General features: G+C 36.3%; 2 protein-coding genes across 6 annotated transcripts in view; one reads left to right on the forward strand and one right to left on the reverse strand.

Annotated features, from left to right (window-relative positions):
• Positions 1 to 1,635: 1,635 nt before the first annotated feature.
• On the forward strand, positions 1,636 to 8,969 carry LOC21392694 (pre-rRNA-processing protein las1). Of its 5 annotated transcripts, none has more exons than XM_024166600.1 (10): positions 1,636 to 1,945; positions 2,571 to 2,916; positions 3,921 to 4,012; positions 4,234 to 4,341; positions 4,920 to 5,047; positions 5,328 to 5,383; positions 5,918 to 6,092; positions 6,389 to 6,472; positions 7,387 to 7,677; positions 7,839 to 8,969. In XM_024166600.1, exons 2-10 carry the CDS (start codon positions 2,731 to 2,733, stop codon positions 8,693 to 8,695), a joined length of 1,977 nt encoding a protein of 658 aa, XP_024022368.1. In that variant the 5' UTR covers positions 1,636 to 1,945; positions 2,571 to 2,730; the 3' UTR covers positions 8,696 to 8,969. The 5 variants fall into 5 exon arrangements, with proteins under 5 accessions (XP_024022368.1, XP_024022370.1, XP_024022369.1 ...); XM_024166602.1 differs by having other exon boundaries at positions 4,941 to 5,047; XM_024166601.1 differs by having other exon boundaries at positions 2,579 to 2,916.
• Positions 8,970 to 10,395: 1,426 nt separating this feature from the next.
• LOC21392695 overlaps positions 10,396 to 16,058 on the reverse strand; it is a 13,673-nt gene continuing 8,010 nt past the window's right edge. Inside the window, exons 10-15 of the mRNA XM_024166606.1 lie at positions 15,439 to 15,524; positions 14,199 to 14,298; positions 12,944 to 13,005; positions 12,055 to 12,211; positions 11,141 to 11,292; positions 10,396 to 10,963 (exon numbers count right to left, since the gene is read on the reverse strand). Of these exons, the coding sequence (XP_024022374.1) occupies positions 10,918 to 10,963; positions 11,141 to 11,292; positions 12,055 to 12,211; positions 12,944 to 13,005; positions 14,199 to 14,298; positions 15,439 to 15,524 (603 nt within the window). The 3' untranslated portion in view covers positions 10,396 to 10,917. The remainder of the gene's footprint in view (positions 10,964 to 11,140; positions 11,293 to 12,054; positions 12,212 to 12,943; positions 13,006 to 14,198; positions 14,299 to 15,438; positions 15,525 to 16,058) is intronic.

Consider the following 16,058-nt stretch of genomic DNA (forward strand, 5'->3'; position numbering starts at 1 on the left):
GTGGTTTATGAACTTGTAATTAATGTCTGCATTACTGACATTCTTTAAACCCAGATGTAACTCTCTTGTTCACTCAGGGGCCTTTCTGGAGACGTGGACCTGTTTATACGGTCGGCTTCCTATGAGTCCTCTCCTCCTTGGAAAGGTCGGCCGTCTGGAGGCCTCTCCTCCTTGGAAGGGTCGGCCGTCTGGAGGCCTCTTCTCCTTGGAGGAGTTGGCCGTTCGGATGCCCCTTGGGGCTTTTGGCAGATTTAAGAATTTACTTCATGAAGGCCTCTCCTCCTTGGAGGGGTCGGCCTCATGGATACCCCTTAAGGTTCTTGGCAGGTTTAAGAACCTTCTTCATGGAGGCCTCTCCTCCTTGGAGGGATCAGCCTCATTGATGCTCCTTGGGGCTCTTGCCAGGTTTAAGAACCTTCTTCATGCAGGTCTCTCCTCCTTGGAGGGGTCGGCCTCATGGATGCCCCTTGGGGCTCTTGGCAGGTTTAAGAACCTTCTTCATGGAGGCCTCTCCTCTTTAGAGGGGTCGGCCTCATGGATACCCCTCCTCCTTGGAGGGGTCGGCCATCTGGAGGCCTCTCCTCCTTAGAAGGGTCGGTTGTTTGAAGGTCTCTCCTCCTTAAAAGGGTCGGCCGTCTCTGACGTGATAGCGCAACATCTGCCCCCCAGGTCGAGGCTTTCCTTTGGACTGCCTCGAGCTAGGTTGGGATTTTGCTTTAGCGCCTCTTTTTGCCTGCCAATTTATTTCCTACTATAATGAATCTTTGGTTGAATCCTCCTTGGAGGAGTTGGCTGTTCGGACGCCCCTTGAATCTCCGCCCTCTTGCACCGACCCCGAATCTCCAGGGATATTTCTACCTGGGTTCTGTGGTGGCGCTTCAAGATTCGGCATGCCTCTTGCTGCTTTGTTTTCCCAGGCTCGCCGCCTAGTGGCTCTTTGACGGCTGCCGAGAGATAGAGAAGAGAAGGAAGATGAGAGAGAGTGAGTGTGATGCAGAGAGATAAATGCATGAGGTAGGAAGGAAAGAAATTAGGTTCGGACAAAAATATCTTCTTTAAGGGTATTTTGGTCTTTCAGTACGTGATCAAAGTGTTTAACTAAAATTAGGTTCTCTCTTAAATTATTTTAAATTTAGAGGATGTTTAATTAAAAAATTTAAGGCCTCGTTTACTTTGTTGATTTGAGTTTAAAATTTGAGTTTTATTACAGTAAAAAGTTCTAAAAAACAGTCACATTTAATTTTTTTACTACAGTAAAAAATTTTCACACAAAATTACATCTTAACTCGAATTACAAACTCGAATCAACAAAATGAACGGACCCTAAATTATGATTCATAATTTATTATAATTTTTTTTCACAAAAAAATATATGTAAATTAAAAATAATTTTAATTATATTATTCTAGAACTAAACGTATCTTTAGGTCCCGTTCATTTCACTAATTCGAGTTTAGAATTTGAGTTTTACTACAGTAAAAAACTCTCATAAATAATCACATTTAATTTTTTTACTACAGTAAAAAGCTCTCACATAAAATTACATCTTAACTCAAATTAAAAACTCCAATCAGCGAACTAAACGGAATCTTAATTCCGAGATCTTTTGAGCCCTATCTCTATTGCCTCCTCACCTTCAACCGCCACATTCACTCCAAAGCTTTTCTCTCCATTCCCAAACTCTTCACATTCCTTCTTCAATGGCGGACTCAGACTCCAACACGCCTATCCCCTTCGTCTTCCCTTCCTCCGCTCCCCAAGGAAGCCTTCGTCGGCGGTGATGATGGCGAAGAGAGACGAGGAACTCAAGGAAATCCGATCCAAGACAACCGAACAGATCAACGAGGAGATTATCGATCTCAAGCGTGATCTCTTCATGCTCCGCCTCCAGAAATCTTCTCGCACCGAGTTCAAGTCCAGCGAGTTCCGTCTCATGCGCAAAAAGGTCCGAACTTTACAGGGTGTTTGTTTCTCGAGAAATTGAGTTGATTTATTGCACAAAACAATTGAGTCTACTAGCTTTTAGAAAATATTTGCGCTGAGGAATTAATAGAGTAAGAATACCAAATCTATTTGGACAATATTTTCTGGGTTATTATTACTGAAGAAAAATTTCACATATTGTAAAAAAAAGTTTCACTACTAAAAACCTACTTGTTAGAGGGGAAAAAAAACACTGAGACAAAGTAGTAATTTTAGTTTTATAGAACCTGTAGAATTTTGAAATGTATGCATTGTGATCTTCGTGATAAAATTTTCATGGCGTGTATTGTTACTCTAGTCTTTTTGCTCCACTATTGAATGACATGCTCAAGCGTGTATTGATAAGGGAGAACAAAGGATTTTGTTGCATTTTGTTGTTTTTTCTTTTTTCCTTTATCTTTTGATATATTTTTAGTTGGAATGAAGAGTTCGTGTTGAGTTTTTTCGGTTCTTAACTTAATGGGCTTAAGGGGATGTTTTGAACTTTATATTTCCTGTGTGAATGTCTTTATGCCATGGTGTACTGAATTACATATACGCCAAAGCTTTGTATATGTAATTCTCTTAAATTTTATTTATTCATTCAGTTCTTCAGGACCTACTAAAGATCTCCTTAAAAAGGGGGCCAAAACCCTGAAACCTCGATAAAGGTCTCTCTTCCCGCCAAGTCGCCGTCGTCAACTGCCGCCACTGCCTGCAGCGTCGCAAGCCCAGTCGAATCCCCAATCTCATCTCGTTGTAGTTGCAATGACGGAATCAGTTTTGGCGTTCGAAGAAGTGCAGAGAGAGGTTGAATGCCAAGAGTCATCGTTGTCGCAGTCTTCTTCTTATGGCCTCAAATTGGTGCCTTGGATTTGCTGGGACGAGTGGCTCTTCGTCTACGATTCTCTCTTCTCTGATTCTCATGAAGCTTTTGCCTCCGCTTTCAGAAAGGTAAGACACCGAATACATATGTGTGTGTGTGTGTGTGTGCGCGCGCGCGCATTTATAGCCAAACGTTCGAAAAGCAAGCACAAAAAAATAAAAAATAAAAAACCGATGGAAACCCACTTGAGCATCAACTTAGGAGAGAAGTGCAAGCTGGAAATTTAGCATTATGAAAAAACAAAGAGAAAAAATTGCACCTATAGAATAGAAAGCACTAGCAAGTTAAAGTTCCTAGCTTGCAATAATTAGGTAGTTTTGTTTAGCATAAAGTTTTTGTATTTAGTGAGAAACAAAAGATTTCTGGGGTTTGCAGAGGACTGAGATGGAAATAAGTGAAGTGAAATGAGAAGAAATTGTTCCTATAGAAATAGTTTGCATTATTCAAGGAAAATAGAGTAGCTTGGTAGTTGCAATTGTTTGATTTTTCACTACAGTTTTTGTATTTAGTTCGGTTAGCGAGAAAGACAAGTGCAGAGGGAACTGAAGAGAGATATAAGATGATTAGAGAGGTAGAAAGAGAAAGCTTAGTCAGTTCTGCTTCTAAGAATCGTTTATTTCACATTCTAGTGCTCCATTACTCTGTTATTTAGCCTTCATCGGTTTATGGTATTAGAATCTCACATTGGCCGGAAATATTGGCATGAGCAAGCCGGTTTTGCTAGGGTGAGTTAGGCCCAATATTCTTTAATTTCTATAAAATGGTATCAGAGCAGGCCCAGTTTTGCAATGTTGAGTCCCTCAATATTGACTTGTTTGCAGCAGTTTGGCATGGTCCATGCTGTGCGTGAGGGGGCATATTAGAATTCCCCCATTGGCTGGAGATATTGGCATGATCCACTTGATAAGGTGAGGGCAATCCTCCCCTAGCAAGCCGGTTTTACTAGGATGAGTTAGGCCCAATATCCTTTGATTTCTGTAAAATATGGCAGGACCCGCAAAGTAGTTTATTGTAATGATGCCCGGGACATCTTCAGTGTACGTATTGAAAGTCTCATGTTTTTGCATTTCAGATATCAACATGGAGAAGCCGAGGATGCCTTCCTGTTACGGTCGATGTTACGGCATCTATCATTGAAATTCAACAAAAAGATCCTTACTTTAGGTAATGATTTTGGTTCCCGTTTCAGATAACTGGGACATGTCTCTAACTTTCATTGGTTGTCTTACATGTCATATTTGCTATTGGTCTTCAATCAATATTGTAATATAGTTTTTGTTTTCAAAATTCTGATTTCCAACTTAGTTGGCGTAAGATACCGTGTATTTTGATTTGATAAGGCTACAAATTCATGAAGTGATATACTTTTACTCGTTAAATTGTAGAAAGGGCCAAGATATTGCTACTTCAGTTGAAGATGGAGCAAATCAATGTGTCAACGTTTCTCTTTCAGATGAAATGCTGGCCATGTTGTATTCAATGGCAATCATGAGGTGGGAATCCTTTTATATCTTTCAAAAATTAAACTTACTTAGAACTAATGACATATTGGAAAGCTTGTCTAAGGTGCTTATGTAAGCTAACGTCAGTGTTGTGACATTTAAAAGTTTGTTTCAAAGTATATACTATATTGACACTTATTTTATCATTTTTATGCTTTCCCATCACGTTCTAGATGTTTGATATTAGTGCCTCAAGGCGTACGCCTAATCCAAAAAAGGCGTAAGCCTTGTTCAGGGGGTAAAAAACGTAGCCTTGAATTGCCCAATGGCCGCCTCAGTTTGAGGTGCGCCTCGAGGCGTATGATTTTTTTTTTTGAAAAGAACCGAAAATTATTAATTAAAAAAAAAAAAACTGAGAGCAGGGAGGAAGAGTTATCCACGATTTTTTAAACCATGGTTTTCATGGAATTGCTTGTTTGATTTAGTAAAGAGAAAGGCTATGTTACTCGTTTGCCACTCAAAACGAGAGTCAATTGATGGTTATCATGTTGTGCATAGAGTTAATTTTTGCTTAGTATTTATATTTCTACACAAGATTCTATTACTACTAGTATTGCTACTGGGTTCAGATGTTTCTTTTCCTTTGGAAGGCTTGTCAATGGTGTTATTGAGAAGACACGAAAGAAACAAGAGGTTTCAATTGCTGTGGCTGCTAATGCAATTGGCATGCCACGTACATTGATTGATATCCGCCATGGTAAGGGAATTCAACTACCCACTTCTCCATCCTTTTTGTTTATGTCGCTTTCCTTCAAGCAAACACAATTAACACAGTGCTATAATACTATGAACTTTTTAGATTATTTAAGCACCTCATTTTGACGTAGTATAAACAATTGTAGAAGATTGCAATGCCTATGGTTTTCTCTTGTTGATTTGTAGTTTTTAAACAGCCCTTCCGATAAGTCTGATGTTTGTTTGTTTGTGTCTATTTTTTTTTTTTCGTTTTCTTTCCCTTTACATTGGTGTGTTTGTAGAGGGATCTCATCGTGAGCTTCCTGCACTTCAGATAGTCCGTGGTGCCTCAATTACAGTAAGTTTCCTTCTTGGTATTTGATGGCACATTGCTACTTCAGAGTCTTCTTTCCTAATTATAGTTGTTATGATTTCTGTTGCATAAATACTGCCGTCACCAATCAGTTTTACTTTTTTGGTAGACATTGGGTAAAGGAAAAAAGCTTCCTTCCAATTTTAGATCTGTTTTTCAATAAGAAATTATTGTGCATGGTGTGAATGAATATAGTTATTTCATCTATTAGATTCAGTGCAATTGTATCTTGTAGTGAAAAGTAGCTCTTGGTATCGATTTGCGGCGAAATAATAGCTGAAGTTTTTGGAATTGCTTTGGTATATAAATCCCTAATGTTCAGAAAAATCTTCCCCGTCCCCAAGAACAACTGATTTGAATATACCCACAGGCTTTCTGTAAGTTTTGTTTTCTAGGGGAAAATATTACCAGTTTCTGCTTTCTGTTAAGTTTCAAATTTGCATGATGTTTAGAAAGTTAGCCAGAATTTAACTGCTTAAATGGGAAGCTATTATATCATTTCTGGTTTTGATGATTCAGGCACTTGATTGGTTGAAATCTTACTACTGGGAACCTCAGAAGAAGGCAATTCCATTTCAGGGTGACAGTACTACTAAGATCAGAAAACGAATTAAGTCTAAACTCCACGAGCTGGCCTTTTGCTTGAATGCTAAGGAGAGTCTTCAATCTTCCTCGTCACCATTGAAAGGGAAACGTAAGCGTTATTTTCTCTTCAGTTCTTTCTTTGAGCTGTGTTAATGATATTAATATTTCCATTTTCTTTTCATTTTCCTTGTTTAAAGAATCTCCCCATAGCCTATCAACCCTTTACTTTCCATATTATGCATAATTTAAATTGACAATCAAATTGCATAAAGAGCATTCTTCTCATTTCAACAACAACATTTAGTACCCTCGGTAATTTAACCTCCGTTTTTGGCTGTAATCTACTTAAACCTTTGGTTTGGCTAAAGTAGATTTTCAATTCTATAAAACTTCACTCTTGTATAGGTGGCCGAAATTTCAATTTGCTTTGTGGGCGGAATAAGTTTCTTTCACTTGCAACTGGAGAACTCCGCTCATCTAAATCTGAAGGTGAAACCGATAGCTCATCTTTTATAACTTGGTCGATTTTGGCATGGTGGTTTTTTTTTTTTTTTTTTTTCACATAATAATTCTTAAGCTTTTGTGAAATATAGTCGCAGTTTTCATGTGCAAAAATATTTATGCAGTCACATTTCGCTATGAGTACGGCATATAATTTCAAAATGGAATCTTTTTATTTCCAAAATATGCGGCCTACTGTGCTTATCCTAACATACGTGTAAAGTATGTAGTCATCAACCACCAAAGAATGAGGATTTGCTTACTGAAAAGGAGTCTCCTTATGGATAATTTAAAGTTGTAAACTGTATTTAATGTTTAATAAATAGTGTTGAAACAGCAGGTCAATTAAAATCTTAACAAAAAAAAGAAATAAGATGAGCCTTTTGTGCAGTAAGTTAACTGGTAAATAAGAAAGCGTTGTGTTTTTGTTAGAATCTGTTGAACTTGATTAGATATCAAGAACCCAGGCTCTGCCATTAAAATGGTTTGGCCTTAGTTTGCAGTCATTTTACAGTAGAATCACAAATCTTTGTCCAAGCTTAGGAAATTTGGACCGGCTCGATCTCAACTATCAAAATATCTCAGTTTGCCGTTGGCTGTAAAGCTATTCATCTCAAGACGATCCTAAAACTTTATAAAACTGTCTAAAAATGGAAGTAGCACAGAACCATTTTACAGATGAAAATTCAGATTGATAAATGTGTCTGTTACTTGCATGAGGCTTAGATCGGGTTTGAAGAAACCATTTTGGCTGCTTTCCAAACCAGTATCTTATAGTCTTTCATCAGGCTATATGGCCTTGATTTTCGGACACCCTTAACTTTAGTCTCATAAGAATAGAAGTCCGTTGCATCTATTACAAAAGTATGTTTATGCATTTTTGTTTAATTTTCAAATTTCAGGTAACAAGAAACAGATCACAAAGGTCATAAAACATCTTGTTGGGTTGTTTTCCTCCTGCTCCTCAGAAGTTGTATCTGCATTGTTGGACCTCTTGCTAATGGCTTTAAGTTCCTCACACTCAATGGAGCCTTCGGTAGATGCTGAGATTGGTCCAAGCACAGAGACTTTGTTGGATGAATGGAAACTTCCTATAAAAAAGATTTCAAACAAGGAGCCAGAAGTCCTCGCTGCTCTTCTTAAGGAAGTTCTTGATGTGATTGAGAGTCATGAAAATATGAAGTATGAAACAGGTAATTACCAACTTAATTTGTGTCATGCGCGACACTTTATCTGTCTTCTTTTGGTCCTATTCAGGAAAACATCTCAAATCACGCGTTGCAAAATTTAAGCAATTTGACAGTTTTAAGACCTCTTTCTATTGATATTTCCCCTTCCATTTGTGGATTTTTAGGGACAGAATGTCTTACATTGTCTGACAACGGCCGAGATGTTCGTCGAGTTGAATACCTTGCTTCTCTTTTTGCATGGCTTGTTCAAATCCTCAAGGAATTAAAGCCTCGCCGCCATAAAGATTCTGCAGCTAAGACAAAGTCGTCCTCGGCAGAATCAACGATATCAAAAGCATTACTGATGCAACTGCTACGAAAATGCCTCGCATTGTCGGCTCCAGGAAACAAGCATCTGATGGATTCTGCCCTGTATATCACCCAGCTGATTGGATGCAACCATCTAATGAAGAAACTAAACAAACTCTCTTCCCTAGTCTCATCAAATTCAGAAATTATCGAAGACAAGTCCTCTCTCTTCAATTCGAAGAGTCTTATCCAGCGAGATGAATCCATTTCTCAAGCAGCTAAGAAGCTTGAGTTGATCAAACACCTCCGAATGAAAAGGAAAGTAGCAAATGCTGCAGATGATGACATGGGAAATTCGAGAAGGTGGGCCGTCTCAACGTCGTGGATTCCATGTCCAATTGGCATGTTACCTAATTCTGTGGGGTCTTCTGGATGCCTTCCTGTTCTCGACTGCAAAGGCGACCAGAAGAAGAATTCTGAAACTCAGCAAGCAAGAGAAAATTTGGAATTCAACTGTTATAGTGAAGCGATTGGGCCTACTCCTGCGCTGCTAGACGGCTCTGGTGTCAAGAAGAGACGGCTGACAGTTGAAGGCGATTTTGAATCTAATCGGGGAGAGGATGTCTCCATATTGGAAGGTCTTGATGGGCAACTGATGATAGGCGGGGTTTGGAAGACAGTTGGAGAAGAAGATATACTTGATATTAAATCTTCGGTAAGGATATTGGTTTAGTCACAACTTCAACCATGCTTAGCTGATTTGATTATGAAAATTACGAGTTTCTATCAGGACATTGCGATCTGAGGTTGCGGTTCTTCCTTGGATCGTGTCAACGCATTATATCATTATTAAACGAAACCGTCGTTACTAATGCATTTTTGCGCCGACGATGCTTCTGATCATTGCATGAAGTTGGATTAAGAATCTAGCAAGGATTAGAATGGAAGATGTTCAATAGTTGTTTTGAGTTGTTTTCCAAGAAATCCAAACGCCCATATGTTTCCCAAACGCATAATGGTCAATCCAAATTTTTCAGAAAAATTATAGAAAAGAAAAATTAAACTTGATGTCCTAATTTTCATGGCAAATTTATGTCTTCATTATCTATACCTTCATAAGATAATTACATGAAATATCTCAAGTTGTTGTCGGCTTCTATAAAAAATTGTAGTAAATCTAGAAAAATTAGGATGATGATAAATTGTATGTTTAATTACACATCCAAAAGTAAATTTCAAGAGAGAAAATTGGTGAGCTAACTTGTTCTAAAATTTTTATCCTTCATTTTTGGTAATGTCTTTTTGATTAATATAATTTTTTTAACTAAAATGTATTAATTAAGTATAAGGTGTAAAAATTCAAGACCTATAATATATTAGTGTATCATTCACTATATATCAGTATTGAAGTGTAATTATACATCCCTGAAGACTAGTCATCAAGCTCGATAAACCAATAGTATCCAATTATGGGTTAATAATGAGAAGAGATCAAGAAACATACATGTGGCATATCAACTACACCTAGAATTATTCAAGGATACTACCTTGATAAATATATTATTTAGATCAAAATTAGAACCTACCTAATACTTTCTAACCTACTAGAAACTCGTTTTGGTACTGAAAGCACTTAAGTCTGTGTGTACTCTATTATGTTTGTTAGCTAATTTCTATGTAGTATATTGAATTATTGTGCCTTGTTTATAATGAGTATGTAAAATTATATTTGAATCATAATCCATATATAATTATGATAATTTCCTACTATACTATTCAACATGACTCATATTCTAATAAAAAAAGTATTATTTTTGTTATTGAAGTAGTTTAAATTAAGTAATATTGATTGTTTTAGCATTTTGTACAATTTTAATAAAAAAAATTTAAAATTTTTTCAAAGTATCTATTTTTTCTCAGAATATCCGTGGACATTGACATTTCTATCGACATTATCCACAAATCAAAACCTTGACAATCCCATCCACATCGACATTTTCATCCATGCATGTGAGAATAGCAGAAAGATGCATTAATGATTTGCCTTGCGATAATTTAGACCCTGTTCTTTTCAGTTATTCGAGTTTAGAATTCGAGTTTTGCTACAGTAAAAAGCTCTCAGAAACAATCACATCTAACTTTTTTGTTACAGTAAAAAGCTCTCACACAACATCACATCTCAACTCGAATTAAAAACTCGAATTAGCGAACCGAACGGGCCCTACCGGAAGCTTTATCGTCCAAAATAATTGATGTCCTTGGTAAATTGTTAGTAGAAAATCATTTCCTCAATTAGATGACTAAAACCAATTCCAAAAGAAAAAAAAAAGTAACTAATGAATAAAAAACCCATTCTAAGAAATCTTTCCCTCCATTCCAGCCAAAACATAGTATTAAGTGAAAATGAGAATAAAACATTTACATATATGGTTAAGTAGGAATTCCACTATCCTAAAACAAAATAATAATAATAATCTACCTTAGACTAGCACTAATTTTGATTGCCATTACAAGGGGTGCTGCTCTTACATTAAATATAAAATCTTGATTATAATGTTTGGAGACTAGCATCTTTCTTGCAATCCCTTAATTTGTCTATACAAAAGATAGGGAAATAATAATCACCAGGACCAACCAAGAACAACTAAAATGACAGTATTCACCATTACACCAGAAAGCTTCTTTGTACAAATAATACATTTTTGAGTTAATAAACAGTTCCCTACTACACTATCAACACAACAATTAATCCACGTAACTTTTTCCCCCTCAACATCCCTGCCCCTCTTTTCCTCAAAACTAAAATTCACCGCTTCCTTTTGACCTATAGTTTAAATCGCGGCAAGACCAACACGTGTAAATCACACATTGAATATTTGATCCTCGGACAAAATCTCAAAGGAAATGAGGATCTCACACATTACTTGCACTCGCACTAGAACCAACCAAGAACAACTAAAATGACAGAATCCCATGCGCATGTTGAGTATAATGGCCTGTGCTGAAAACATTTCATCAGAAACAGCTAGGCACAGCTTTTGTAACCGTTCTTCAAAATTTTACCCAATTCTTAGCAATCAGGGGCAACACTTTAGCTTATATGTTTTAACTATATGTAAACTCAGTTCAATCATTTTGATCAGCATGGTGAAGGGTTCAGAGTGAGAAAGCGTAATACCGCATCTCATTACCGACATCCGAGTAATACTCATTGTAGTTGAGGTATCCCCAAAAGCGAGAAAGTCCATATTCCTCATGTTTAGGTGACTTCAGATAACAAAGGTGCAACTCTTGGAGATTTTTTTCAAATGTTTTCTTTATGGCAAGCACCTAGAAATCAGGGAAATTCATAGGTTAGTAACAAATTGTTCCAATATATCCCTTCTAGATTCAGGGCTAGTTTGGTAGTGCTGTAGATTTTAGAAAAATTGTAGTTGTGCTGAAAAAAAAAAACAATTGTTACAATTAGCAACTGAGTGTTTGATAAACTGTAATTATACAAGTATTGATTCTAGGGGTATTATGAAAGTTTCATTACTTGTACTTCAAGGTGATTGCCGCACAATCTAAAAGTCAAAGTTGCCTTTGGGTTGCTTCTGATTTTGACTGTAAATTCTTCAAAAATTCTTTAAGAATAACTTTTTATGGGTTTTACTAAACACAAATTTCAACTGTGGATGGCTAGAGAATTGATTTTGGGCTCCAAGAATCACTACCAAACATACCCTCAATGGTTGAGCTGCACAAAATTGGGCCTAGGCTTTGACAATAAGTAGGAATCTCGTTCCTCAATCTTCCATTTTGGGGGAAAAATAATTAAAAAATCAGTGCCTAAATCATAGCATGAAAGGAGTTGATTTCAATTAAGTTTCAACGAAATATTTCGAGTATCAAGCCCAGACAATGCCATCTCTTGTTCCTCCTAACAATAATCACTGGTATAACTCATACTGCTATTGTGATAAGCGTGACGCTCTTAACAAATTAGAGCAAGTATAACTTCAACACGTCCCTAAAAGTATTTTCCATCTGTGATACCGTCAACAGATAAATCAATTGTACTAGTTCATACAAGACAAATATGAGAATCACCTGGGATGCATTGATTCTAGAAAGTCTTCCTGCCGGATCTTCATTTGTTCCAACATCCCACATGCCTCCTCTAAGACAAGACCGGAAGTCTAATGAACACTGCAAAATGCTGTCAATGATTCTGGCTACAGGCCGGGCTTCATTTGATAGAAAACATCTGCAGAGATATAATCAACTGAGAATCAAAGAAAAATGGGGAAAATAGGTATGCAACTATATCCCTATATATGTATATATCCAACACTCGAATAAAACTAAACAGTTGTATAAGAAGATGGAAAACACAGATTAACCAGCAAAGGAACAACAGGGAAGAACAGCGGCGGCTTCAATACACCATAAGCCATAAACTGATAAAAAGTTCATAACACAAGTCACGAAGACAATTGGATAATTATGAAAGCCAGGAGACTTCAAGTCATCCCTTATTAGACAGAACACGAAGATAATGAGCAACACGGGATCTATTGAACCAAACTAGCGTGTCCGTACGTTGTGATGTAGGATTGCACCCGAAAAAAGAAAAAAAAAGAAACAATTTAATAGGACACAAAAAAAAAAATGATCAACACAATGGTTAAATAACTTTACTATGGTGGTGTCCAAATGTTGGAAACCAATGCTTTCGCCACCAAATGGTGGTTTCCCACACTCTGCAGCACTGTTTCCATATGCCTTACACACCCCTTGTGTTACTGTTTCCATGACCCCTTAGAGGTTCCCTACTCAATACTAAAATTGCCTTTTCTCATGTGAATTTTGATTTTCTTGAATGATAATTCTTGCACATAATTTCTGATGTCAGAACCCTAAATTGATCCTGTACAAAGTATACAGACACATATAAGCATTAAATGAATAATGACATCAATGACGAGATTGAACTTACATGTCTAGCGAGTCAATTAGATATGCCATATGCACCGACTCCAGATCCATCATATCTCTGACCTGCATAAACCAAAATCAAATCTAAGAGCAACAAATCTTGCGGGAGAAAAAAAACTGTAATGTGGATATTATGAAGAGAAAAGAAATACAATTACGAGCAATCTTCATCAATTCCTAACAAAGTCAGAAAACAAAAGACTATTGAAATCCTTGTCCTGATGGCCCCAAAGGGCGACATCTAAACTTAATGCGATCCTAAAGAACAAAGCATTCCTCACGACCCTCAAAGATTATACAGTTTCTTTCCAACCAAACACCCCGCAAAACAGCCAAAACAGCAACCTTCCCTAAATGAACTCTTCTATAACCAGCCCCTGACCAAAACGAAGACCTGAACTGATCCTTGGGAGTCATAGGGGTGACCACTCCAAACCAAGTTCCCTTACAATAGGATACTCAGTTTTTACGACACCGTAGCCTCCCCCAACTTATATGTGCCGAAGATAATGCGTAAGCATTGGCAGAAGTAAAACAAAACATTTAGAAACTTGCAAAGATTGCTTTTCTCTACTTTTTTTATCAAGAAACTAAGGCCTCGTTCATTTCACCGATTCGAGTTTTCAATTCCAGTTTTGCTGCAGTTAATAGCTCTCACAAAAAGTCGCATCTAACTTTTTCTTCTACAATGAAAAGCACTCACATAAAATCACCTCTCAGCTCGAATTCAAAACTTGAATCCGCGAACTGAACGAGGCCTAATTGTCTTTGATCATCAACGTCATAATTTTTTTGATATCTATCATATGTCAAAATTAGAGAAATCTTTCTTAATTTCAAGTGAAACTTGTATTCCTTGTTCCACTGACGTTTCAGAAATTCTGGAGGGTGCCAGACTATCACTAGATTATTAGATGGTTAATAAGTATCACATGCATTTCAGCACATGAAATAAAAAATACTTCATGTGTCGCATGTTATATTGGAATAAAACTTTTTTTCTTTGTTAAATAAGAACACAACAACTTTACAAAAAGAAAAGGAAAGAGAACAAGAAGTCCTCACAATTAAAAAGAGAGACTAAGCAAGAGATGGAAAGAAATACCAAAAGTACAGACTTAGATATAAAATGATTGAAACTTGGTTAGTTTAACTGTATTTGTTATTTATTTATTTATCTATTTGTTTATTTATTTATTTAGTTTTGAAAAGAAACAGAACTTCATTGAAATAGACTACAAATGGTTATCACCTACCTTATGTTGAAGGGAGTGAAGAAAATTGCACCATGATACATGTGATAGTTGTGACTCTACGTACTGCTGCAGCGTAGATACAAAATGATTGACCTGGTGCCTGGACATATGCAAAAAAGAACCAAAAAAAAAAAAAAAAAGAGGACCACAATTAACCATCTGTAATCCTAATTTTCAAATAACACAGTACAATCTGCAACTCCTACAAGTTAGTACTAGCATGACAAGATGGTAACGAAAATTCTCCTCCTTTATTCTAATTGTTGTACAATATTAACAACCAAAGCTTTATCCATCAAGTAATCAAGGTGCACCAGATTTATTCACATGTCAATCCTCAGTAATGGCACAAAGGAAAACCAAGAGAAGGAAAAACCTTGCACAAAAACAGGGATTTTTTTTTTTTTTTGAAAAGAAATGAGAATATTATTCATCTGAAAAAGGAACACTAGAAAGCAGAGGGAGAGTTCTCCTCTGACAGACCAGGAACAAAAAAACAAAAACAGCTAATTTATCATATCAGTTTTTCAACTTTTCGTCTTTCTGTACTCCAAGCATGGATTAGAAATACATGTTAATCTTTGGCTAGCCTTGCCCCCCCTATTGCTGAACACCTTGGGAGCCAATTTAGCCTCTTAAAAAACTGTTTGGTAATATTTAAGGAGCTGGAAACTAGGTCAAGGAAACGAACACGAGCAAAAGTTGCAGATTTGTACATCCAAACAAGTATATCTTAAAGGAACGAAAAGATAATGTCCCACCTAAAGAACTTATTAAACACGCTAAAGGAGTAAAGTAAACTAATAGACATTAGAATTTCATATTTCAGAGCACAAAAGAAAGAATGGCCTCAAGGATAACAGATCAATAGCAACTAAAAACATATCTTTTGGTTATGTTCTTTAAACAATTAATTTTGAATTAGTTTAAAATTAAAAATAGAACCAAAAGATATGATTTTAACATTTTTTATTTTAAATGCTTAATTCTTCACATTTTTTGAATCATTTCATGGTTTTATTTTGAGGCTTACACCTCAAAACGCCTTGAGGCTTACACCTCAAAACGCCTTGAGGCTTAGGCCTCTCCTCACGAAATCAAAAGTGCCTCAATACCCGATTGCGCAATTTAAAACCTAATCCTGTAAACTGACTATCAAATAGAGTAAATATTCACCATGAAAATATTTATTTTGTCGAAGGGGATAACAACATTGGAAAGGGTTAAAAATACGTAATACCTCATCTTCATCAATAAATTGAAATGGCCGACTTCCTGTTTACGTAGTTCAGCATGTTGGTTCAGGCTGATTAAGGGCCTCAACTCCTGTAAACCAATAGTAAAAGAAAACTTAGTTCCTTGGCAAGATAAAGAAATCAATAGTGTTCCAATGAACTTTACTGATCTGAAGAAAACACCAAAAGATTCAGTGATGACAATTACATAATTATCCTAAATTCACTAGTTCAGAGTAATGAATCTACGAGGCCAGTTAGTAAGATACCACATGCTTTTAGATTTTATTTGTCAAAATAATGATAATCAACATAGATAAATATATCAACCTTTTGTTCTCTTGTTCTCTTGTTTTACTTATTTATTTATTTTGTTGTGTTTGTGTATATATATATATATATATATTTGGGATATCTCAAAAATCCCAAGAATCCAGTTCCAAACTGGCCTCCACCAAATCCCACAATCTTTGCTAAGCACGAAAACTTTGATGATTGAAATTGAACCTAAAAACACATGGAAGCAAACTAAATGCCTGGCCAGAGTTAATTTATATATATATATATATTATATATATTATAAAGAAACAAATAGATTTTTATTTTACAAAAACAATAAATACAA

Source organism: Morus notabilis, unplaced genomic scaffold (genome assembly GCF_000414095.1).
Source record: "Morus notabilis unplaced genomic scaffold, ASM41409v2 Scaffold1604, whole genome shotgun sequence".
NCBI lineage: Eukaryota > Viridiplantae > Streptophyta > Magnoliopsida > Rosales > Moraceae > Morus > Morus notabilis.

What these genes read in the sequence shown, in the direction of transcription:
- LOC21392694 (XM_024166600.1), top strand. Translation starts at nt 2,731, where the DNA reads ATGACGGAATCAGTTTTGGCGTTCGAAGAAGTGCAGAGAGAGGTTGAA. An exon ending in CAAAAAGATCCTTACTTTAG is followed by an intron (nt 4,013 to 4,233) that starts GTAATGATTTTG and finishes GTTAAATTGTAG; the next exon opens with AAAGGGCCAAGATATTGCTA. An exon ending in AAATATGAAGTATGAAACAG is followed by an intron (nt 7,678 to 7,838) that starts GTAATTACCAAC and finishes GTGGATTTTTAG; the next exon opens with GGACAGAATGTCTTACATTG.